Raw genomic sequence first — 26,514 nt, forward strand, 5'->3', positions numbered from 1 at the left:
TACCATGAAAGACCTAATTAACAATGTCCCCAAACAGCAGGAAACAATTTGAATAAAACTACGTCCAAATTCCCAAATATTGTTTATAAATGTTTCTTTATATTTAAAGAATATATATTTAAAGAATATTATATATATGCTATAGAGATTTGCATTGGTATGGATCTTGATTTATTGATGCAAATTTAAGGTTAATCCTGTTATACATATATTTATGCTCTTAAGATATTGTGATTGTGTAGTTTATTTAAAATGTAATGTATAATTAATGTATATAATAAATATAGGTTAATAGATAGCCATCTATAATAGTCAAGCTTGTAGTCATGTTAGATTTTCTAGTACAGAGATGTATTTCAGATAGATAGGTATTCTTCAAATCTTTCAAAGACCTTCACAAATATGGCATTTTAAATGTTTTAATAAATTAGGACTTTTCGAGACACATCTGCTCCTGGCAGCACCAATTACTTCAAGAGGAAGATGGACATTGAAGAGGCCTCCTTATGACACTGGTTATCCATTTGGGCAAGAAACTTCTTGTCTAGACTGCTTTACGAACTGGACATGCAGGACCTGTAGAAAAACGACTACTGAACTTGCCTAAAGGTTAGACGATCCTTTGGATTCCTGCTTCATGAAAGATTCTGCTAGACATTCTGCAGGATACAGAAGAAAGTGACTGACAAACTTCCAATATAGGTGGACCTGTCTTTGAAATTTCCTGCTTCATGGAAAAGTCTCCTGCATACTATGAGCCTCTAGGCTGAAGATGGATGCACCAACATTACAGAAGAATGTTGGGTGACTGTCCAGGCAGTAAGATGTCTCTGTCAATTCTAGAGTTTTGGAATTAGCTTCAACCATGTGGCAATATGCAATATTAATAGAAATGGGATAAATTGATAAGTAAGAGTTAGCCAATTAAGAAGCTAGAGCTAATAGACCAAACAGTGATTTAATTAATATAGTTTCTGTGTGATTATTTTGGATCTAAGCTAGTCAGGTGGCTGGGAACCAACAAGCAGCTCCCTTGTTCCAAAAGAATGTCCTCATTTGGGTAAAAAGAGGACCTTGGGCAGGTATGGGTGGTGCACACACTTACGAGCTAAAAAAGGAAAAAGCATGAATCCTAAGCAGTCTAGGATGCACAGCAAGTTCAAGGACAGTTGAATTCACAGTGATAGGAGCACCCTAAAACCAAAACAAACATATTCTCTAAAATTATAACATCTTTTCTTCTTTTTTAGATGTGTGTATATGACACATATATACAGGTGATTTTTGGAAGCCAGAAAAAGGTGTCAGATCCCTCAGAGCTGGAGTCACAGGCATTTGTGAATTGCGCCTGATATGGATGCTGGGAACTAAACTCAGGTCTTCTGGAAGAACACTAAGTGTATTAGCCCCCCCAAAAATTATAGCATCTTGAATAACCTTACATATGCCAACTCCCACTCTCTGTGATTCCAATAGCTTCAATATTTCTTTGTGGCTCCACTTATTGGCTCTTTCCCTTCAAACCTACTAACTGGCTCAGGGTACTCCTAGGCCTAAATCTCTTTTCTTACTCCAGCTTCTTTCTTTCTGTCCCGCCACCAACTAGTTATCTCCTCCTTATATAAGGAATAGTCAGCTGCTTCCACTGATCTCTCTCTTCTCCCATATCAAAGGCTGTGCTGAAACATCTGACACTCACAACTACCTCTTTCATAATTTTTGAACTAGTACATATTAATTATATAGAATGATGTGTTCCATTATAATAATGTCATACATCTATGTATTTTAGATTGCTGGGTTTTTTATACTCGATTTTTCTATATTTACCTAATTCCCTAACTTATTTGTCAATATATATCAAAAATTGTTCTATTTATTATCTTCCATAATTATACCTTTCATCCTTCTCTCACTCTGAACAAAATTTTTAATGCCCAAGATTGCTACCACTTAAATACTGTCAATTGTTAAGTATGGAGCTCTAGTCTAGATTTCAACCTCTACACTATGCCTGGGAGTGTGAGTCCTCAGTAGAGACCCACAGCTGGATGTCCTGCAGTGATTTCCAAAACAGAATTCACTTCCCCACAATTTATCTATTTTAATTCAAGATAAAATTATCTACCAGTTTTTATTTTGGTTTGGGTTTTAGTTTCCCAAGAGAGGGTTTCTCTGTATAGCCCTGGCTGTCTTGAAATTCTTTGTAGACCAGTCTGGTCTCACGCACAGAGATTTGCCTGCCTCTGCCTCCCAAGTACAGGGATTAAAGGTGTGTGCACTACACCCAGCTAGTAACTTCTTATTCTAACACTTTCCTTAAAGAACGCATTCTCTGACCTTGTTTCTTTTAACAGAACCATTATATTCCTTTGTTTATTTTATAATCTCAATATAGAAGTCTCTCTTATCAATATCACTTCATCAGACCTCTGTCCTGAGCTCAATACCTCAACCTGTGGTCTTTTTTGATATAGGTTTATGATATAGGCTTATAGTATACGATACTGTATTATTTAAAGATATTAAATTGATAATTAAATCACTGCATTTCTGTATAGGATCAGATGAAAAGATGTCCCTTCTAAGAGGCAAAGTGAGTCCCTCTGAGGACAATAGATCAAGAGAGCAGTGAAAAGGTTGAACAATGATCTCTGTTTCCATTTTCAGTGAAAATGGGAATGAATTTCCTGGTTCTGCTTCTCTAACTCTAACCTCTGCTCACTCCTTTCTCTATTTTTTTCTATTTCTTGTACCTGCCCTTCTAATCCTTCAGTAAAGGTTTCTATTTCCTAGTAGTAAAGACGCTGGTGAGCCTCTTCTCTAACTAATATCTCCTAGTAGTAAAGACACTGGTGAGCATCTTCCTTAACTAATATCTTCTAGTAGTAAAGACACTGGTGAGCATCTTCCTTAACTAATATTTCCTAATAGTAAAGACACTGGTGAGCATCTTCCTTAACTAATATTTCCTAGTAGTAAAGACACTGGTGAGCATCTTCCCTAACTAATATCTCCTCATAGTAAAGACACTGGTGAGCATCTTCCTTAACTAATATTTCCTAGTAGTAAAGACATTGATGAGCATCTTCCTTAACTAATATTTCCTTAACTAATATCTCCTAGTAGTAAAGACACTGGTGAACATCTTCCTTAACTAATAGTTCCTTAACTAATATCTCCTATTAGTAAAAACACTGGTGAATATCTTCCTTAACTATTATCTCCTAGTAGGAAAGATACTGGTGAGTATCTTCCTTAACTAATATTTTCAAACTTTTTATTGGTACAGGAGAATTGTCCATATTCTGTCAATCATATTTTAAATAAATGCTGATTGGCCAGGCAGAAAGTATAGGCAGGTCAACCAGATAGGAAGTAGAGGCGGGGCGATGAGAACAGGAATATTCTGGGAAGAAGCAAGTCCATTCCACCCACTCCTGCCCAGACTCAGAAGAGGCAAGATGTGACCTTCCCCGCTGTGAAAGGTACCAAGCCATGTGGCTAACATAGATAAAAATAATGGGTTAATATAAGTTACAAGAGCTAATAAAAAGCCTGACCTAATGGGCCAATCAGTTTATAATCCTATGGAGTCCTCTGTGTGATTTTCTTTGGGGCTTGCCAGCTGTGGGGTACCAGGTGGGACAGAAACCCCAACAAGCTGGCCCCCTCATGTTACATTTTATGATGCTGGATGTTCCAAATAGCTATAATCCCAGATACTCTGGATGCTGAGTCAGTAGGACCTTGAATATAAATTTGGGATGACTCTGGACAACATCATGAGACCTATCTCAAAACACCAGGGCTGGAGAGATAACTCAGTGGTAAGAGCACGTTCAGCTCCTAGCACCAACATCAGGCAGCTGACTGCTTCCTGTAACTTGAGCACCAGGGGATCCAACACTTTTTCTGGACTATATGGGCACAACATTCATGCACATAGCCCCCCTTCCAAATAGACATGTAATTTAAAAAATTATAATGATTTAAAAAAACACAAAATTAAAATAAATTTAAAATAAAAGTTTTATTTCAATTAGTTTATTAAGAATAAAATCTTTAAAAGTATTATTCCAGGGTTGGAAAGATAGCTCAGGAGTTAAAATCACTTACTGTTCTTGCAGAGGACCCAAGATCAATTCCCAGCACCTCCATGATTGCTCACAACCATCTGTAACTCCAAGGCCAGGGGCTTTGACACACTATTCTGGAAAGCACACATGTGACGTGCATACAAAAACCCATACATATGAGCTAAAATAAATATTTTTTAAAAAATTATCATTCCATAAAAATATTCTATGTATTATCTAATTTTAGATATGGGCAGTAGTTTAAGACACTGAGTTTGAACAAACAGTTCTCTCACCTTTTCTAGTTTTTCAGCCACTTTTTCTTTATATTGCTGGAAAGCTTTGCTCAGCTCCTCAGCGTTATACAGCGCTTCATTTCTTTGTCGTTCAGCTCTAAAGTTTAAAAAGAAATTTTAAAAAAGTAAGGAATTCTCTACATTGAGAAGTTAATCTTTAAGCAAATTTGTGTGCATGTGTGTGCAGGCCATATGGGTATGTGTTGTATGTATGTATGAGCATATGTGGTATATATGTTATTGTGTATGTGTACACATGTGTATGTGGTTACATGCCCATGTGTTTGAACATGAATTTGGAGGCTATAGGTAAACATCCAGTTTCTTCCTCAATGGTTCTCCACTCCATTTCTGGGACAGGTTCCCTTCACTGCACCTGGGGATCATTGTTTTTACCTGGCTGGCTAGTCAATGAGTTCCAAGACTCCACCTGTGTCCATCTCCTCAGTGCTGAGATTACAGATATATGTATGCAGGCTGCAGGGCCTAGGCGGGTACTGGAAATCCAAACTCAGGTACTCATGTTTACATAACAGATTTTACCAACTGAATCATCTTTCCAGGCCCAGAATAAATTTCCTTTTTTTTAAACTTAAAAGAGTAGAAGGTTTTACTGTGAAATGACAGCTGATTTCACTGCAATAACTTTCTCCTAAATGAAATATAGCATGAAGCGCTTATCAACTCAAGAACATACATAAATTCCTATGTATAGGCAATTCCACCCCTCGTCTGGAAAACAGACAAAGGAGCACCATAACACTGAAAAATAAATTCTAAGTCTTCCATACTCAATCTATGGCATAGAATATTAGATATCAATTTTATGACCCATGCAAAGATTAAGTTAATTTTTAAAAGGTACTCAAAAGACAAAAACAAGCAACAAAAACAACATTAACTCTCAGGAGACAGAAACAGGCAGATTTCTTTCAGTTTGGAGCCAGCCTAGTCTACATATTACGTTCTGGGACATCCAGAGTTACATAGTGAGACCCTGTCTCAAAACATAAACAAATCCAATAATTTTTACTAACATGAAACTGAACAACAAAACCAACCACCACAATGCACTATTTAAATCAGACCTTGTTCCTTACCTCCTGGGTGAGCTTAATTTTCTTCACACTTCTCACTTAGTTGAGAGCACTAAGTTTCATTCATTAACATTACCCCCATATAAGAACATTTTTTTATACTTAAAATCACACCTGTGGTAATTTGAAAATGGTCCCCAAAGGAGTGGCACTATTAAGAGGTGTGGTCTTGCTGGAGGAAGTGTCACTGTGAAGGTGGGTTTGAAGTCTCATATATGCTCAAAGCTATGCACAGTGAGACAGCTTACTTCCTGTTGCCTGTGCAAGGTCAAACTCTGAGCTGCCTCTCCAGCACCATGTCTGCCCGTGTGCCACCATGTCCCACCATGATGATAATGAGCTAGCCTTCTGAACAGTAAGCTACTGAATTAAATGTCTTCCTTTATAAGAACTGCCGTGGTCATAGTGTCTCTTCACAGCAATAGAAACCGTAACTAAGACAGATATTAAACTGCATAACATATATAATAATTAATATTTGTTAGTACTTAATTATATAATAGGCATCCAACATGTTTTTATCTCATGCATACCAAGGAAGTATCAACTTAAAAGATATGTTACAGGATATTTGCGCAAATTGTGTAAAGATGTGTCACTGTTTTACCTTGCCTGCCTAAAGCACCTGATTGGTTTAATAAATTGCCAATAATAGTAATTGGTTTAGCTAAATTGCCAATAGCTAGGCAGGGGACAAAAGGCAGGGCTTCCAGGTAGAGAGAGGAACTCAAAGGTTAGAATCTGGCATGGCAGAAAAAGCCAGTAAGACATGGAGGGAATTAGACTTACAGACTGGAGAGGACGTAAAGAGCCATATGGCAAAATATAGATTAATAAAAACAGGCTAATTTAAGTTATACGATGTAGTGGGACAAGCCTGAGCTAAAGACAAAGTTTTCATAATTACTACTAAGTCTCCATCTTTAGTTGGGGGCTGGTGGTCCAAAGAAAGTCTGACAAGAAAGTCTAACTACAGCGATGAAAAGCTGAAGTTTTAAAAATTAAATGATTTTCCAAGATAACAAGACAATGAGAGGTAAAATTAGCTGCCGCCCAAGTTTAAATATGTTTTACTGCAAAATAATGTCTAACAAATAACAAATATTGCTGTAAAAATTTTCTTCCAAACCTATTTAGATGAAAAAATAACTTCTTTATATGTTTGCCGTCGTCTTTAGGAGTGCTGTGTATGAAAGCAAATACTTAGCCTATTGAAGACAAATTTACCTTTCCATTTATGTGATTGTTTCTTTGTTTGTGACACTGAGGACTGAATTAGGTGTACAACGTGGTGATGTTCTGAGGTGTATCACCAGCACTCTTTAAACTACTTTCTTTTAAAACATGGGCTAAGTTGAAAGGCTGAAGGTGAAGTCATTCTGTAGCTCAGCTAAGTCTTAAACTCGTGGACCTCCTCAGGCTCCTGAGCAGCTATGGTTACTTTCTCTATAATCCAATATATGTCATAATAAATCTACAAGATACGTTTTATTGTCAAACATAAAAATATAGATTATGAGGCTAGAATAATAGATCTTAATAATAGTTAAAAGCACTTGCTGGTCTTCAAAGGACCCAGTTTCAGTTCCCATCACCCACATGGCAGCTCACAACCACCAACACCTCCAGTTCCAGGTGATCTCATGGCTTATTTTGACTTCCATGGGCACCAGGCACACATGTAGTGCACATATACATAGGCAGACATACTGCTCATACACATTAAATAAAAAATTTTCACATGTAGATTATGATTTAATCCTATATAAAAGTTGCAGTAGACTACAGACGCAACTCAGGTGGTACAGTGCTTGCTTAAAATTCACAAGGCACTGAGCCCAACCCCAACAAAGAAAATAAAGTCAAACAAAAACTCCCTAGTAGTTGCTATAAATTTCATTGATTTGAATATTGAAATCAAATATTTATTAATGTAAGAATTTATTAGATTTGAAGTTGCTCATTCATTCCAACAAGGTTTCGTACCTTAGATCTGTAATCCCATCATCAACAAATTTGAAAGCAAATGGATGGAAGGAGAAAAAATCATCATCCTGAGTGAGGTCACCCAAACTTTGAAAGACAAACAGTGTATGTACCCACTCAAAAGTGGACATTAACTTCAAAGTAAAAAATAATTTCTGTGTCTGTGGACGCAGAGAGAGAGGGGCTAGGTATAAAGGAGAGCCCAGGGATGGGAGACATGGATCTCCCAGGAAAGGGAAGAGATCTCCTGGTTGGACTGGGACGGGTGTACATGAGAACTTAAGGAATAGGGTTAGAGGGATAGGAAAAGGGGGAGAGTGCTGAGATGAATGGAAAGGGGGGCTTTATGCCTGACGGTGGTGGCGCAAGCCTTTAATCCCAGCACTCGGAAGGCAGAGGCAGGCAGGTCTCTGTGAGTTCGAGGACAGCCTGGACTACAGAGCAAGTTCCAGGACAGGTTCCAAACCTACACAGAGAAATCCTGTCTTGAAAAACAAAATAAGGAGGTGGGGAGGCTTTACAGTTCAGTGGAAGCCTGATGCAAGGGAAACTTGTACAAGTCTACAAGGATGACCCCAGCTATGACTCCTGGCACAATGGATGTATAGCCTGAATGGGCCATCCCCTGTGATCAGATTGGTGACTACAGCAGAGCCTTAGATGCAGTGACTGGTGGAAGAAGGTTCAGAGACCACAGCAAACATTGGGACAAGCTCGAGGAGTCCTGCTGAGCAGAGGGAGGTGGTGTAGAATACAGGAGTGGGGTCAGGGACACTGGAGGAAACCTATAGAAATGGAAACTCAGAGTCTGAACCAATAACCAAGAAGTCTGCATGGGACTGACCTAGGTCCTCTAGATATGTGACAGTGTGTAGCTTGGTCTATTTGTAAGAGTCCTGGCAATGGGAGCAGGGCTGTCCCTGGTGCTTTGGCTAGCTTTGGGAACCTATCCTTCATGCTGGATCCCCTTGTCCAATCTGAATAGTCTTACTGCAGCTGGCTATGCTTTGCCGATGCCCATTGGAGGCCTGCCCCTTTCTGAGAGAATACAAAGGAGTGGACTGAGGAGGGAGCAGAATGGAGGTGGAGAGAGGGAGGAGAGGAGGAAGGAGAGGCTGCAGTCAGGAGGCAAAATAAATAAATTTAAATTTTTTAAAATTAATTAATAAAAAAGTAAAAGACAAACACAATTTTCTGAAGGGCAATTTGGTATATTTGGTATATATCAAAACATTGTCCTTTGAGGTAGAGATTCTACTTCTTAGAAGTTACCTTTATGAGCTGGGCATTAGCGGTGCATGCCTTTAATCCCAGCACTCAGGAGGCAGAGGCAGGAGGATCTCTGGAAGTTTGAAGCCAGCCTGGTCTACAAGAGCTAGTTCCGGGACAGGCACCAAAGCTACAGAGAAACCTTGTCTCAAAAAAAAAAAAAGTTACATATATGAAATGAGAGACATACACAGTCTTATCAATACCGGGAAAACAGCAAATGTTCAACAATAGGAAAATAAATGAAACGTGATTGAGTCACATGATGACATGCAATGCAATTGTTGGAAAATGTGTTTCTAAAAATGTATTTTTGAAATAAAACAAAAAAGCAGAAATATAAAGCAAAATGTTCTGAGTACTGGATGAGGTAAAAGGCATTGGCAAATAAGAAAAATAATCTGTGTGTCAAATAAGAAAATAACAGACAGCCAGGCAATGGTGGTGCACACCTTCAATCCCAGCATTCGGGAGGTAAAGACAAACCCTCTACCACATCTGTAACACCAGTACAGAGGAATCGAGGTGGTCATTTGGTGGCGCACGCCTTTGATCCCAGCACTCAGGAAGTGGATCTCTCAGTTAAAGGCCAGCCTGGTCTACAGAATGAGTTACAGAATGAGTTCCAGGACAGCCAAAGAGGGAAGGGAAGGGAAGGGAAGGGAAGGGAAGGGAGGGGAGGGGAGGGGAGGGGAGGGGAGGGGAGGGGAGGGGAGGGGAGGGGAGGGGAGGGGAGGGGAGGGGGGGGAGGGGAGGGGAGGGGAGGGGAGGGGAGGGGAGGGGAGGGGAGGGGAGGGGAGGGGAGGGGAGGGGAGGGAAGGGAAGGGAAGGGAAGGGAAGGGAAGGGAAGGGAAGGGAAGGGAAGGGAAGAAGAAAGGGAAGAAAGGAGAGGCAGGAGGACTATAGCAAATTGGAGGCCAGCTTGGGCGACCCTGTAAGTTCCAGGTCAGCCAAGATTACATGGCAACAACCTATCTCAAAAATAAGTTATTTGTTTTCAAAGAAGATATGGCTCAGTGGTACAACTGTTGAACAGAATGCACAGGTACAACTCAGTGTTACAAAACACGTAAGAAAATCTCACATACCTTTTTCCTTGTTTACTTTGTTCAAGTAAGTCCACCTTCAATTTTATACATTCCTCTCTGGCCTCTTGTAAACTCTGTTCCTTTTCAATCACCATTTTCTGACTCTGCTCTAATTTATCTTCTGCTTCTCTATAAATAAAGAAAAAAAACTTAAGAACTATGAAAGTGATATTGGAGAAATACAATAATGTGACAATAGGAATGCAATTGGTTTAAGCCAGCGAGTTAAAGACAATATACGATGAACAGCACGTGTCCATGAGCCATTAAGTACAGTGGTAGATTATTTGTATTTGAACAAATAAATCTTGCCTGAAGACCAGAACAGTAAGGCAGCCAAGCCACTAGAAAAGTCTTACCTCTATTAAAGCTGGGCAACCGCACACTAAGCCTCTTGCTCCTCCCATTTTATATCCCCTCTGGTGCTGGGATTAAAGGCATGTGAATCCCTAGTACTGAGATTAAAGGTGTGTATCACCATTGCCTGACCTCTAGTGGCTTTATCTTTGCCTCTCGTCTTCAGGCAAGATTTATTTATTAAAATACAAATAATATAGTACTATAATCAATGGAAGACTATATATGGTATAAAAGAATACTTTCATCAAATGAAAAACCCACATAAAGTAAAAGTTCACACCAGATTTCACATTCAACAACTGAGCATGGTGGAACATGCTCATATTTACAGCATTCAAGAGGAAAAGGATCAGGAATTAAAGTCATCCTTAGCTACAGTCTTTACCAAAGCAAACATATTTCATGCAAACTAGAAGCACTACTATATACTTCAGAAACAAAGCAAATATAATTGATATCATTTCTACAACCAAAGATATCTTTGACTGTTCTACCCAATGAAAAACATAAAAATGGAAAAGTAGAAAGAAGTACAAATGCTGAGCAGGAAAATTTTTATTATTTGCTAGTAATTATAATTTAGTTACCTAGAATATTGAGAATGATCACAATGAAAAATTACTAGAATAACAATGGCAGGAGAGATGGCTTAATGGTTAAGAAAACTTGCTGCTTTTCCAGGGGACCAAGGTTCTATTCCTAGCACCTATAACTCCAGGTCCAAGGAATCTAACACCCACCCTCTTCTGGCCTCCCTGAGCAGCAGGCATGCACATGGTTCACAGACAAACGTACAGACAAAATACATATACACATAAAATATTTAGAATAAATAAGAATACAAGAAATAGTTCAGGAACACCTTTATAACCAGCACCTAGGAGACAGAGGAAGGCAGATCTCTTTAAATTCAAAGCAAGCCTGCCCTACACAATGACACACTATCTTAACATGCAAACAAATGCCAGCAAGACTGCTAAGAGGTAAAGGTGCTTGCCACTAAGGCTGATGACTTGAGTTCAAGCCCTGGAACCCACATGGCATTAGTAAAGTAACTCCCTGACCTTTATATGTGTGCCATGGCACGCTCACACCACCACACACCCCCAGTGAAGAAATACATGTAATAAAAAACATTTTTATTTTATTTACTTATTATGCACACAGTGCTCTGCCTGCATGTATCCCTGCAGGCCAGAAGGCACCAAATCTCATTACAGATGGTTGTGAGTCACCATGTGGTTGCTGGGAATTGAACTCAGGACCTTTGGAAGAGCAGGCAGAGCTCTTAACCACTGAGCCATCTCTCCAGCCCAATAAAAACATTTTTAAAAAAGAAATATTCAATTACAAGTAACTATTATATGTGAACAAAAATCAAGCCAGATACAATAATGTATGCCTTTAGTTCAAACACTTAGGATATTGAGGCATTGGAATGACTTGAGCCCAAAGATTCAGGACCAGCCTGGACAATATAGCAAGACCTTGTCTCTTAAACCCATAGAGGTTATAAGGGTACACAGGAAAGATCTTTAAAGAGAGGGGAAATAAACTGTTATAACAGGGAAAGTGAAAAAATAAGACAGGAAGTATTAAATGGCATGGAAGATGGGAGGAATGGATAACTAACACTGCAGGCCTTTTGAGAAAGCCACATGGAAACATACTACTGCAGAAACTTCCTAAAATATACACATATGCAAAAGTTTAAATGGAGTTATTCTATGATGGGGAAGGGAAGTTCCTTAAGTAGATACCATACTCTACCAAAAAGGGGGAAAAAAGGTACCAGGTCCCCATATCAGTAACAGGTTACCTCTTTTTGAATTATTGGCCAATGGGCTCATGGAACCCCAAAGATTACAGGCTACTGCCACTGTTCTTAGTTACCCTCCAGAATCTGATGGTAAGATCCTACTGCTGAACATATTATATAATTGAGTCATGGAATATGGAGAAATCTAGCTACCACTCAATGGGAAGTTCATCACTACTGAAGAAGAAAACACCAAGCTGAATAATTCCAGCTACAATAATGACCTGCCTCTCAAGATCTGCCCACTGCTGCAAGACAGGCACAAATGTTGTGGAAGTGACCACCACTTTATCCTTTAAGCCCTGCTCTATGAGAGATAACCTATACCTGCCACTGTTAACAAGCTAACAACTTGTGGCTAAACTGGTCATAAGCCCTGGGGGAGAATATACTAATATTATTCTGAGAAATGGACATAACATGAAAACCATTCCTAATGTGTTGTTATACTCAAAAGTGCGTTGATCTACCCTTATCAGAGAAGCTTCTTCTTACAGTAGATGACAATTAACACAGAGATCCCAACTGGTGTGGTCAGGCTTAAATGGAACATCTAGGCTCAGGTATCTTCATGGAAGAAAGAACAGAAAGATTTTAAGAGTGTGTGACTTTAAGGAAGACAGCATATTCTATAAATAACAGGGAAGATACATACATCACAACAATTATGAGAGCATACACAAGCCCTCTATATACTCAAGTCATGAAATTCCTGAACAGAAAAAGGAAGAGAGTACAAAGTCCTACCCATAACTGAGGAGCTATTAGCACTTGAAACTTCTGAAAGGAGAATCATTTTTCTTTAATGGTGTAAACTCTGGTATATCAACCAAACTCCAGGACAAGCCCAAAGTCTAAGAGTAGTTGGCCAACACAAAAGAGACTCAGAGTCAGGGGGGAGCAGGTAAGTGAATGACCTCGTACACACACACAAAGCTGCATGCATAGGGAAGGAAAGGTGAATCAGGGAAGACTTGGAAGAGGTGGATGAAGATGATCAAAATACACTATATGAAATTCTCAAAAAGAATTAAAAAAACTAATCATAAAAAATTCACAAAACCAAAAATACATTCAATTTAATATGTGTATTACAAAAAAAGTTTTAAAACCGAAAAGCTTATACATTAGAATCACCTATGATACTTCCTAAATTTAGCTGAACATGGTGGTACACGCCTTTAAACACAGAACACTGGAGGCAGAGGTAGCAGGATATCTGAGTTCTAGGACAGCCTGGTTTATACAGAAAGTTCCAGGACAGAGTTACACAGAAAATCTTATATCTGAAAAAAACAAAACAAAACAAAATAACAAAACAAAAACAAACAAACAAACAAAAAACAAAAGCTAGACGGTGGTGGCACACACTTTTAATCACAGCACTCAGAGGTAGGTAGATCCCGGTATGTTAGAGGCCAGAGTGATCTACAGAGCTAGTTCTAGGACAGCCAGGCCTACACAGTGAAACCCTATCTTAAAAAACAAAAACAACAAACAAAAAAGTCCAAATATATCAAATACACATACCCACCACACACACACACACACACACACACACACACATATCTGAGCTTCATCTTTTAAAAGGGGTGTGTGTGTGTGTGTGTGTGTGTGTGTGTGTGTGTGTATCTGAGCTTCGTATTTCCAGGTTTGTGGTTTAGTAAGTTTGAGATAGGACTCAACCAAGTTCCCAGATAATGCTAATACTGCTGATCCCAGAATTGTAGTGAGAACTGTCAGTGTCCTGTTTTTCTTGGGTCCATGGAAAAATTAGGGTCACTCCAAGATGAATTTTGGCTTAGGAGTAGCAGGGGAATCAGCTGCTGGTGAACTGACTTCCCATTGCTTCTCTAAAGAATAATTAGTAAATCGTTTCCACATACTAAAACCTCTTTTCTGGAGATGTTTAAAGGAACCAAATGCCCAAGAAATTCTCAATCACCAGACCTCTTCGTTTTCCAGGTCCTCTCATAAACAAGTTGTGTAAAGGTTTTGAAGCCTTCAGGAAGAACTCAAGTAAGAATCAAACACTTCAAACAAAAGGTAACAGTAACAAAAGGAAGCATCACAAAAGGCAGTTCAAAGCTGGGATGTTAACACTCTGGAATTCAAGCCAGATACAATGCTCTGTGGGATCTCCCACTACAGGAATTACACAAATATAACATGATGCTCAATACACATTACATTCAAAGCAGAAGATAAGAATAAAAGATAAAATATCCCATTTCTTGTCCTTAAACTATACTAAAACAATGAGTTTGTGTTGCATTACAGGGTAATTCATATTAAATTGTAGTGCTGAAGATCAAAGTGCAGCACTAAGCTACTAGTTAGCCATAGAGGCTGGGTGGTAGGATAGTACACACCTTTAATCCTAGCACTCGGAAGACAGAGGCAGACGATCTCTGTGAGTTCAGGCCATCCTCGGCTACATGAGATTGACTCTATCTAAAAGAGAAACAGAGTTCACACAAAGGTGATCCCAGCAGTTGCGATCACAAGCCTTTAAACCCAGGACTAGAGAGGTAGAGACAGGAATGATATGGCTGGGCGGAGAGAGGAATATAAGGCAGAAGGAGAGAGGAGCTCAGATGCATTCTGAGATGCAGTCTGAAGATTCATAGAGACAGATGTAGTCTGAGGTTTCACAGAGATAGCATTCAGTCTGAGGATTCGGAGAAACAGGATCAGCTCTTTGATCTGGGTATTGGTAGAGGTGAGAACTCTCTAGTGTCTGTCACTCTGCTTCTCTGATCTTTCAGTATTAACCCCTAAATCTGACTCTGGGTTTTTATTATTAAGAACAATTTGAATTCATGCTATGGTAAATAAAATTTGCAAATAAGAACCTCATCTTAAAATAATCCATCTTTAGTTCCTGTACCCTGAATGCAATGAGTAGCTATAATTGACTGAAAGGAATTTAATGCTGAGTTAAGACTTTATTAGGTCACTGAAGATCCACTGGAATGGGGGTAAGGGACAATACTTAATAAGATACAACGCACAGAAATACTAAATAAAAATTTTCAAGTTACACAAGTGTATTTACCTTAAAACTTTATCTTGAGCTGAAACTTCTGCTTCCAAATTTATAATCTGTTCTTCTAAGATTGGGATGTTGGCTGCCTGCTCTTGCGCAGACTCAAGCAAAGACATCTAAAAGATAAAAACTTTTATAGTACTAAGTTTCAGGAAGTAAATCAATCTATTTGGATTCTAGCCTTTCTTTGTCACATGAGAAAGTACAATAGGACTCTCCAGTCACTGCCAAACCTAAAGCCAACCTCACCTATTCCTTTAATCAACGTTCATATGTACATATCATCATCAGAAGACAAACTCAACATATGACCTGCCACTGTCCTCAAAACCTCAGTATAAACTCCTGACACCATCTATGAAGATTAATTTCACATAAATTAGGTATATATATACATATATATGTATATATATATGATCAAAGTGAAAAAATAGATAAAAATATATATATTGAATTTTTATGACTTAAAAACTAATTTTAAAACTTAAAAACTAATTTTAGAAACAGGGCAGTGGTGGTACATGACTTTAATTCCAGCATTTGGAAGACAAAAGCAGGCAGATCAGTGATTTCGAGGCCAGAATGGACTACAGGGTAAGTTACAGGACAGACAGGGCACCGTCTCAAATAACAAAACAAAACAAAAAATTGATTTTAGTAATCATGCTTAATAGAGAAAACCTAGATAATTCAGAAAAGCACAGTAGCCCTACGGCCAGAAAGATTCAGCAAAACTACTGAAGCGAAAAAGGAATACACAATATAAATAGTGAAGAATAGTCTTTTTGTCTTGATTTGTTTTGTTTTGTTTTGTTGAGAGGAGGTTTCTTTGTGAAACAGTCATCGCTGTCCTGGAATCATTATGAAGTCTAGACTGACTCGAAATCACACAGATCCGCGTGCCTCTGCCTCTCAAGTATTGGGATTAAAGACACCACAACTGCCAGCAATAATTGATTATTCTTGAATTAGTCAATAATCAAAATATCAATGAAATCTGCTTTTACTTGAAAAGTAAATTTAGGACACGAAGTAGGGGACAGGGAAGACATCCTGAATAGAAAAGAGAAATTAGTCCACAGACTCTACAAATAAGCTATCACTGTCACTTCTCTCACTCCTAGAACACCGACAGCAAAGTGAAAGAGAAAGCAGATGAAGATACTGAGCACAGAGGACCTCAGAGATGAGGTAGAGACATAAATAATGAAATCCATATAAAGCCGTCACTCACAAGTTTCTATTCCTATCTCATTTGGGGCTATCCCACATGCAAAAGCCAAAGCTTTTTGTTGTTTTTGTTCCAGTTTTTTGTTTTGTTTTTGAGACAGGGCCTTTCTATAGAACTCTAGCTACCCTGGAACTCCCTATGTAGACCAGGCTGGCCTCAAACTCACTGAAGATATTAGCTCCAAGTGAAGCCCACTACATCCTAGTCCTCCACTGGGGTCGGTGAATACTTTTCTTAGAAAACGACCACTTCTATAAACCACCATTCATAAATGAACAGACTTTGTCAACACATGAACAACTTACAATTAACTTTGATTTATCTTTCTCTTAAATATGAATAATGAGCCAGATGTGGTGGTACCTTTAGTGCCAGCACTCCGGAGGCATAGGCAGGTGGATCTCTGCAAATTCGAAGCCAGCCTGGTCTACAAAGTGAGTTCCAGAATAGTTGAGCTGTTATGTTACACAGAGAAACCCTGTCTTAAACAGATAGATAGATGATAGATAGATAGATAGATGATAGATAGATAGATAGATAGATAGATAGATAGATAGATGATATATAAATATGAATAATCAAAGCATCATCATTTTTCTAAAAGAAGCTTGCAACAGTACAGAAAATACAAAAAATCATTACATTTTATATTGCACCTGGATGTTATAAAACATGAAATAAGTAGAACAAAGAGCTTCACAAAAGGAAGAAATAAAGTGACAGGCAAAAGACTCAATGGAAGTATTAAAATAATACTGAAAATATATCCTTGGAAAAAAATCACTTTGATTTATATAGAACAACAAATCCTGAAGATTTGGGAGAAAACACAAGTAACTTCATACTTAGTAGGCAAAATAAAAGAAAGAACAGTTCCATTAGCATACAAAAAGATAAAAGAAAAACTAGCTGCATACTCTACTGGTGCCCTTCATGTACTCAATATAAGTAATAATGGACTATTTAAAGATATGATAACATGAATTATTTTTGAACGTACACACGAGCACCTGCACCCATACCCACACACACCCACACACACACACAGAAAACATGAGTAGATTTTACGAAAGGAGAACTTAAAGGCTAGGCATGAAGACGTATTCCTGAAATCCTAATAGTGACCAGGCAGGAGAATCAAGAGTTCAAGGTCATCCTTAGCTACTTGAGATCAAGATCAATACAGAATGCATAAAATCTCAGAAAACAAAAACATGAACAAAAAACAAGGACAAATGATTTAGACTGGTTTATAGAGTTCTTGCCTAGTATGCAGGAGACTATGAGTTCTATCTTGAGCACCTCAAAAACTGGATATAGCAGTACTTGCCTATAACCCTAGCCCTCAGGAGGTGAAAGAAGTAGATTCAAGGTCATTTTAACTATAGTGAGTTAAGGACAGACTGGGATATATAAGACCCTCCGTCAAAAACCAAAGTGTAAAAAACAAAACAAAAACAAAATACACTGAGACTTTTACATGTGTATAACTCCATAATGATTTTTGGAGATAGCCATGGCTGATATGGAACTTCCTAAGTAGACCAGACTACCTTGAAACTAATGGTGGACCCTCATGTCTCATGTGCTGGGATCACAGGTGTGAGCTTTCACAACCAGACAGACAATGCTTTTCTACCAACAAAATAATAGAATGTAGCACAGGCTGGTTTTGAGATGACACATAACTAGAATGACCTTGAGTATCTGATTTCTTTTTCAACTCCCATAATCTGTAATCATTTATCATTTAACCTCACAGTCTTTCATATAAATCAAGCAACTCTGCATTTAGTCCTGATATATTTACCTTTTCTTTTTTTATTGGGGGGGTAGGAATTTTGTTTTTATTTGAGACACAGTTTCTGTTTCTAGCCTGGCTGTCCTGGAACTTACTCTGTAGACCAGGCTGGCCTAAAATCAGAGATCCACCTGCCTCAGCCTCCTGAGTACTGGGATTAAAGGAGTTTACCACCACTACCCAGCTTACTTTTTCTTTTTTTAAAAAAAAATTATGTGTATGAGTGTCTTGCCTGCATATAAATGTCTATGCCCATGTATAGAGTGTCCATGAAGGCCAGAAGAGGGTATCAGCTTCTCTGGAAGTAGAGGTACAGACAGTTAGATACCACGAAGATGCTGGGAACTACACATGGGACCTCTACAAGAGCAACAAGTGTTCTTAACCACTAGGCCATCTCTCCAGTCCTCAATATCCTTGGTCATCACAGAAATGCAAATCAAAACAACTCTGAGATTCCATCTTACACCTGTAAGAATGGCCAAGATCAAAAACATTGATGACAACTTATGTTGGAGAGGCTCTGGGGTAAAGGGAACACTTCTGCATTGCTGGTGGGAATGCAAGCTGGTACAGCCCCTTTGGATATCACTATGGCAATTTCTCAGAAAATTAGGAAACAACCTTTCTCAAGACCCCGTAATACCACTTTTGGGTATCCACAGGATGATCAATCATACAACAAAGACATGTGCTCAACTATGTTCATAGCAGCTTTGTTTGTCATAGCCAGAACCTGGAAACAACCATAATGCCCCTAGACCAAAGAATGGAGAAGGAAAATGTGGTACATTTACACAATGGAGTACTACACAGCAGAAAAAAATAATGGCATCTTGAAATTTGCAAGCAAATGGATAGAGCTAGAAAACTTCATATTGAGTGAGGTAACCCAGACACAGAAAGACAAATATCATTATGTACTCACTTATGAGTGGTTTTTAAACATAAAGCAAAGAAAAACCAGCCTACAAATCACAATCCCAGAGAACCTAGACAACAATGAGAACCCTAAGATAGACATACATGGATCTAATCTACATGGGAAGTACACAACATCTCCTGAGTAAGTTGGTAGCATGAGGACCATAAGAAAGGGTATAAGTGGAAGAGAGAGGCAGGGAGAGGAGCAGAGAAATATGTATAACTCAATAAAAATCAATTTTAAAAAAGGCTTTTTTACAATCTATTTTATGGACATACCAGTTGACATTGGGGTGTTTTATTAAAAGGAGAGGTGTATTTGTATGTGCAACCACAATCAGATATATACATACACATAAATATCAATATGTATGTATACACATATACATATACAATATAGTAAAAAATGCAATAATTTAAACAAGAAAATTGAGTTATGGTATCACATAATGAAATATACCACTAAGAAGAAAAAAAATGGAAAAGCCATATAAAAGAACCAAAGAATGCCTAAGAGTGTAAAGTAAAAACTAGGCTCTGGGTTTGGTTGGCAGTTAAGTACAATGACTGCTCTTCCAGCCTAGTGGCTCATAACCACCACGACAGTCCCAGAAATCCAGCACCTTTTCCAGCCTTCACAGGTACTGCCTACACATAATATAGGAACATACATGCAGGAAAAATACCCATACACAAAATAAAACAAGTTTTTAAATAGAAAAAAAGGGAAAATAGGATTTTTCTTCTTTTAAGATTTATCTTTATTTGACGTGTATGGTGATTTGCCTGTGTGTCCATCTGCCCAGCACATGAGTGCCTGGTCCCTCGGAGGGCAGAGGAGTTAGCCTGAACTGTAGTTGCAGACAGTTGTGAGCCATTATGTGGGTGCTGGGAAATGAACTCGGGCTCTCTAATCACTAAGCACCCCTTCATTTTCTGCTTTCTAAGTTTCTATCAGTTTTAAAGAAGTTGACTTATCCAAGTAAAAAAATTAAAAGTTCTCCTAAATTATCTTCAGATAGTATAATGATTTCATTCCTTGTTAATATTCAAGTAACATATAAAATTTCCTAACTAATGATAGGCAATATAAATATTTTCCATTTACAAACCATAAAATATTACAAATATTCTCTTAACACATCAAAAACGTACTTTTGCTTTTGACTGAGTCAATTCAAAGTGCACAGATTCCATTTTCGTCATTAGGGAATGATTCTGGGTGACCAAACAAGCATTCTGTTGCCTAAGTTTATTAAGTTTCTCTCGAAGGCTTTTAACCTCTTGATCCACAGAAGCAGAGGGAAAAGAAACCTGAAAATAAAATAACAATGTACATTAAATTTTTTGATGTTTACATATAATTAATAGAAAACAGCAACAATTACATTAAAATCATTGAACTCAGCACAATGAGCATTAGTGAGTATTGATAAAAATAAGAGAGAGAACATTCCTTTCCACTTGTAGTAGTGCAAACTAAGTATACACTGGCAAAAGAATCAACAATATCACTCCTGAGTACAAATATGACAGAAGTCTTTGTATTTCTACACATAAAGATATTCACAGCTACCCTGCATACAAAAGAGAATATGGAAGGAATACATATGCCAATCAAGATGAGACAAAATATTCTTTAACTTATGCATGTATTTTACTATGGTGTTAAATATATCTTACAATACATTTTCAATGTTATTTTCAAAATTTTGAGGAACATATATGTACAGACTATAAAGTCAAGCTACATAAAAGAAAAGGCATATAAAAATACAACCTGCCATCCTTAGTAGCTGTTTTACATATTAACTTTTTATAATATTTGTTTGTTTGTTTGTTTATTATGTATACAATATTCTGCAGGCCAGAAGAAGGCACCTCATTACAGATGGTTGTGAGCCACCATGTGGTTGCCGGGAATTGAACTCAGGACCTTTGGAAGAGCAGGCAATGTTCTTAACCACTGAGCCATCTCTCCAGCCCCCACATTAACTTTTTTTTGAGACAGGTTCTCTAACCCAGGCTGACCTCAAATTCCTTATATATGCAAGGATGACTATAAACTTCTAATCCTCCTGCCTCTCCTTGTTTTGTTTTTTGTTGTTTTGTTTATGTTTTTCAAGACAGGGTTTCTTCGTGTAACAATCTTAGTTGTCCTGGAACTAGCTCTAAAGACTAGACTGTCCTTGAACTCCCATAGATCCACCTGCCTCGGCCTTCCCAGTGCTGGAATTAAAGACATGCACCACCGCCTGGCTCTACCTCTAACTCTTGAGTACTAGGGTTATTGGACAAAGTCATCATGCTCAATTTATGAGGTACTCAAAGCAATTCTCCTACCTCAGTCTGTCAAGTGCTAGCATTATAGACATGAGCCACGACCATGCCTAACGTCTTACTTTAACTTTACAGTTTAGTTTTCTAGTGGTTCCTATATAAATAATTACTCAATTGCCTTTTCTCTTTATACGAAAACTCTCACACCTCATATATCTTTTTTATTTAAATAATATAAACTGACAATTTCTCCATAACAAACACATTGGAAAAATTCAGTTTTCCTCTTAACTGCAGAGTTTTCACTGCATGAAAGAAAGATTAGGATATAAAAGATACGGTTATAGAGCTGGAGAGATGGCCCCGCAATGAAAACACTGATTGCTCTTCTGAAGGACCCTGATTCAATTCCTAGCATCTACATAGAAGCTCACAATGCGAAGTTACCATCTATAACCTGGTTGCAAGAGATCCAATACCCACTTCTTACCTCCATGACATAATTGCAGCCAAAACACTCATACACATATAATAGTACTGAAAAAGAACAATTATAGTCCCCTCTCAAACACTGTAGTCAAAGACTATGGATAACATGCAAAAAAAATCATTTTAAAGAGGTATAAAAATAATAACCTTATCTCTTGTCTTCTTTTGATAATCAGTACTACCAGACGTTTTACAAACTTTCTTATAAGGTGGGTACTTTAAAAGTTCCAGGCAGCTAGGCTGAGTAAGCTCTTCCAAAATAAGCCTTTCAGATCTTGAAGGATTGCAGACATAATCAGAATTTTCACTTGGACTAACACTACAGAACAAAGAAAAATTATACTTCAGTCTGACAATAGTTTTCACCACAAATTTCTACATGTAATAATCAGAAATTAAATTCACAGCTATGAGCATAAGTGTAAACAGAGGTAGAGATTTTCTTTTGCCCTGACTGCCCCGTCCCAAGTAAGCACACAAACACTTAGCAATCTATTTCCTGAATCTCTTTTACTTCAGGAGTGAAAAAAAAGCAGCTACAATAATGAAAGAGTAATAAAAATTATGAATATATATTTTATACTGATTCCTGATATATTAAAGATATTTGGGTTTTGCTTGATTTTGTTTATTTTTCAAGGCAGGGTTTCTCTGTGTATCTCTGGCAGTTCTGGACCTCTGTAGACCAGGCTGACCAGTGCTTGCCAAGCAAGATGTTTTCTTAATATGTAAATATTTGTTAATATTTCCATTTTCATAAACTGAATTATATTAAGAAGTACAGAAAAATATATCTTAGTCCAGAGGCATATTAAACATAACATATAATAAAATCTGGTCATTTTATGTTTATAAATTAATGCTTTAATTTATACATGTGATTTTATTTCCTTGCCTGGACAACTCTTCTCCTAAATTCTGCAAACTCCATTCTGTTATTTTCAGTTCATGTCTCAATGAAGCAACATTTGCAAGCAAACCTTCTTCCTCATTGTTGTTGTCTTTATTGTAGTAGTCAGATGAACTAGATTCCATTTCCTTAACAAGAAAACAAAGATATTTCTTATATTCTGCCTGAAGACTTCATTCTATCAGCCAAAATATTTTCATAGCAGTACAATTTAGAAAGAAATTGTGAAAGTGCTTGGCACCAAGACACACAATCTAATCTTGTTCCGCTCAAAAACCACAGGTCAAAGGAGAGAACAGACGTCCCAGATTTGGCCCTTGACCCACACTTGTGTGCACATACACATACACACACAAAAGATTTGTCCCTTGACCTACACACTCATGTGTACACACACACACACACACACACACACACACACAGAGAGATTTGTCCCTTGACCTGCACACTCGTGTGTACACACATACACACATAAAGATTTGTCCCTTGACCTGCATACTCATGTGTACACACACACACACACACACACACACACAGATTTGTCCCTTGACCTGCACACTCGTGTGTACACACATACACACATAAAGATTTGTCCCTTGACCTGCATACTCATGTGTACACACACACACACACACACACACACAAGATTTGTCCCTTGACCTGCACACTCGTGTGCACATACACACACAAAGATTTGTCCCTTGACCTGCACACTCATGTGCATACACACACACACAAGATCTGTCCCTTAACCTGCACACTCATGTATACACATACATACACACACACAAGATTTGTCCCTTGACCTGCACACTCATGTGTACACACACACAAAGATTTGTCCCTTGACCTGCACACTTGTGTGCACATACACACAGACACACACAAGATTTGTCCCTTGACCTGTACACTTATGTGCATGCGCGCGCCTGCACACACATACACACACACACACAATGAACTGATGTAATTTTTTAAAAATTTATTCAAAGTCATGCAAACCTTGGAGAGTCAACCCAAGATCTGAATCAAGGTATACTTTTCTAATTAACTTCAATATGGAGTGTTAGAATTTAATAACTGTAAGGAGCCATCCGATTATCGCCATTACAAGATGGCGCTGGCGGTCCTGCAGCTTGGAGGTATACAAGTCCTTATTTGGTATTGCCGCGTGGGGCTGAGCGCCCTTTGCCTGCACATGCGCAATTGAGCCTTGTCCCTGGCCAATCCCGAGGCTCCGGGCATCAGCAGACTGGTATTTACCAATCAGAGTAGTACCCGAGTACCCTCACCCTATTTAAGCAGATGCCACTTGGCTTCTTGCTCTCTCTATCGCTTTCTCTCTCTTTCTCTCTCTCTCTCTCTCTCTTTCTCTCTTCTTGTTCTCTTGCACTTCTCGTTCTCTCTCGCTTCCGCTCTCCCTTCAACCAAGAGGCTCCAATAAAGTGTGATTTGAGAAGGATCCTCGACTTCGTGGTTGTTCTTCCTTGCTGGTCAAGGAGCGTGCCACAACTGGTGCCGAAACCCGAGACGCCGGACAACATATCGGTCACCGAGCGAGAGAGAGCAAGAAGCCAAGTGGCATCTGCTTAAATAGGGTGAGGGGACTCGGGTACTGCTCTGATTGGTAAATACCAGTCTGCTGATGCCCGGAGCCTCGGGATTGGCCAGGGACAAGGCTCAATTGCGCATGTGCAGGCAAAGGGCGCTCAGCCCCACGCGGCAATACCAAATAAGGACTTGTATACCTCCAAGCTGCAGGACCGCCAGCGCCATCTTGTAATGGCGATAATCAGACGGCTCCTTACAAATAACCATTTTACAAGTCCGAGGCATCCGATAAAATGTTACCACTACAATCTTTCATATTTTCTTAAAAAGTGGCATTACCAGATAAGTTATCTCCTTCTATTCACAGTGGTTGTAAAATTTAAATATACTCACATTCACAAGTCATATTCACAGATCAAAATGACATCTAGAGGTTGGATAATGTTACCACTCCTTTAATCCTGGCTCTTGGGAAGTACAGGCCGGTGAGCTCAAGGCCAGCCTGGTCTACATATTAAGACATTCTCTCAAAAAAGACACAAAACAAAAAGAAAGAACTCACAGAACTACATGGGGGAACCTTCAGTTGCATCAGCTGTGGGCAAGCAGGTCTAGGATTAACTAAAAGGAAAGAATCATGATGCAACTGGTCAGATGGCTCAGAATTCAAGGGTACAGATTGCTCTTTCAAAGGCTTGCTATTGCTATTCCCAGCACCCACACGGTGGCTCACACTAGTCTGTAACTCCAGTTTCAGAGGAACTCAAACACACACACAAAGCAAAATTAATATCTTTAAAACCATAGCAATGGATATTTTGCTATTTTAATTATTAAAATAACACTAAAAGCTTTAGAATTTCTACTCCTACTATAGAACTTCTTATAATTTCACCTCTTGTTCACATTTCATTTACTCTTTTTCATTGAGGAGCCTCTTTTATCGCCCTTCTTAAAATCTTGGCAACCAATATAATTCCCATGTATTATGGTTTAAGACTATAATGTAAAAAAATGTATTTAGGAAAGCTCAAGGTTTTGAATGCATAAATGAATAAGCTACCTTCTCCGTCGCTATTCTGATAAAATAGTTTGGTGCATTTATTCTCAACTCAAAATTTTGCAAGAGTGGGGTTGGTTAATAAAACCTCTCACCTTGTTGTAAAAAGCTGAGTATTGAAATTAAATAAGATATTTAGAAAATAAAATGTTTCTACTGTCTTTCCGATATTGTTTTCACAAATCTTCTTCTGCTTAAGTTCGAAGATTTCCCCTGTCAGAGAGTGACTCGGGTCCCCATTCTGCTTCAGTCACATCTGTTCAACAATATCTCGAGCTTCATATCGGACAAAGATGGATAAAAAAAGAATTAGATCAAAAAATGCTGCTCAACACTGTATAACACCATCTAAGTTTTTTTTTGTTCAACAACTTCTGCATTCTCATGTAAGAATTTTCTAACCGTTCTGAAGCATCAGTGAATACGTTTAGAATTCAAACGTCCTCATTTTCCTGCGGACCATTTGCCAGTCGTGTGTACGAGGAAAGGCTCATCATCTTACCTAAGGGCCCTGACAACGGTATCTTCAAGCCTACTTGGGAGGGAAAAAAAGCGTTCTAGCTGTACTCTCAGTAAGGGAAGAACCAGCACTCTATACTCCCCGGATGAGACAGGCTTTCCCGCTTGGGAAAGAGTCCATGGTTTTATACAGTATTTCATCTTAAGGACGCTCGCTCTACTACTATAAGAGGGGCTCCATCTGCCTGGAGGGAGCAGAGCTTTTGGCACCCTTCTCTCTGACTTTGCCTCAAACACAACACACCGCCCGGGAGCAGCACACTGAGAGCCGAGACATCAGGCAAGCCCGCTTCCAGTCAGGGGGCATCTGCTCACCACCAGGTCGCAGCTGTACTTAGCGACCCCAGGCCACGGCGCAGCGCGGCTCCTCTGCGCTCGGAAGCCTAGGACAGCGAAGGCCGCGTCGTGGAAGCCTCTAACACACGACCTAGAGAACCAGCGAACCTCTGAGGCGCCGAGTTCGAACCGCCGCGGGAGCCGTTGGGACGCGCCTCCCGGGCCACGAGCCCCGCCCCCGCGCAGGCTCCGCCACGGCGTCGCCGGAGCGCAGAGCGTGCCGGGAAATGAGGCTGGACGTACGGATGGGCTGCACGGCGAGTTCATATTGGACTACAATTCCCATCATTAGGGCCGCCGATGCTCATTGGTGTGTGTCTGTGCGTGTATCTGTGTGAGGGAAGCCAAAACCTACAAATCCAGTATGAAG

General features: G+C 38.9%; 1 protein-coding gene across 6 annotated transcripts in view; it reads right to left on the bottom strand.

Annotated features, from left to right (window-relative positions):
• Positions 1–26,293, bottom strand: part of Ccdc18 (coiled-coil domain containing 18) — a 141,548-nt gene extending 115,255 nt beyond the window's left edge. For 5 of the 6 annotated variants that reach the window (XM_048447047.3, XM_048447053.3, XM_048447054.3 and 2 more), the window contains exons 1-9: positions 26,124–26,293; positions 25,385–25,565; positions 24,792–24,850; positions 22,664–22,806; positions 21,916–22,087; positions 20,155–20,313; positions 15,053–15,159; positions 9,816–9,944; positions 4,376–4,472 (exon numbers count right to left, since the gene is read on the bottom strand). In XM_048447047.3, the coding sequence (XP_048303004.3) occupies positions 4,376–4,472; positions 9,816–9,944; positions 15,053–15,159; positions 20,155–20,313; positions 21,916–22,087; positions 22,664–22,806; positions 24,792–24,821 (837 nt within the window). In that variant the 5' untranslated portion in view covers positions 24,822–24,850; positions 25,385–25,565; positions 26,124–26,293. The remainder of the gene's footprint in view (positions 1–4,375; positions 4,473–9,815; positions 9,945–15,052; positions 15,160–20,154; positions 20,314–21,915; positions 22,088–22,663; positions 22,807–24,791; positions 24,851–25,384; positions 25,566–26,123) is intronic. The other variant, XM_048447048.3, reaches the window with a different exon arrangement.
• Between the last annotated feature and the right edge of the window lie 221 nt (positions 26,294–26,514).

Source organism: Myodes glareolus, chromosome 8 (genome assembly GCF_982192425.1).
Source record: "Myodes glareolus chromosome 8, mMyoGla1.1, whole genome shotgun sequence".
NCBI classification, from domain to species: domain Eukaryota; kingdom Metazoa; phylum Chordata; class Mammalia; order Rodentia; family Cricetidae; genus Myodes; species Myodes glareolus.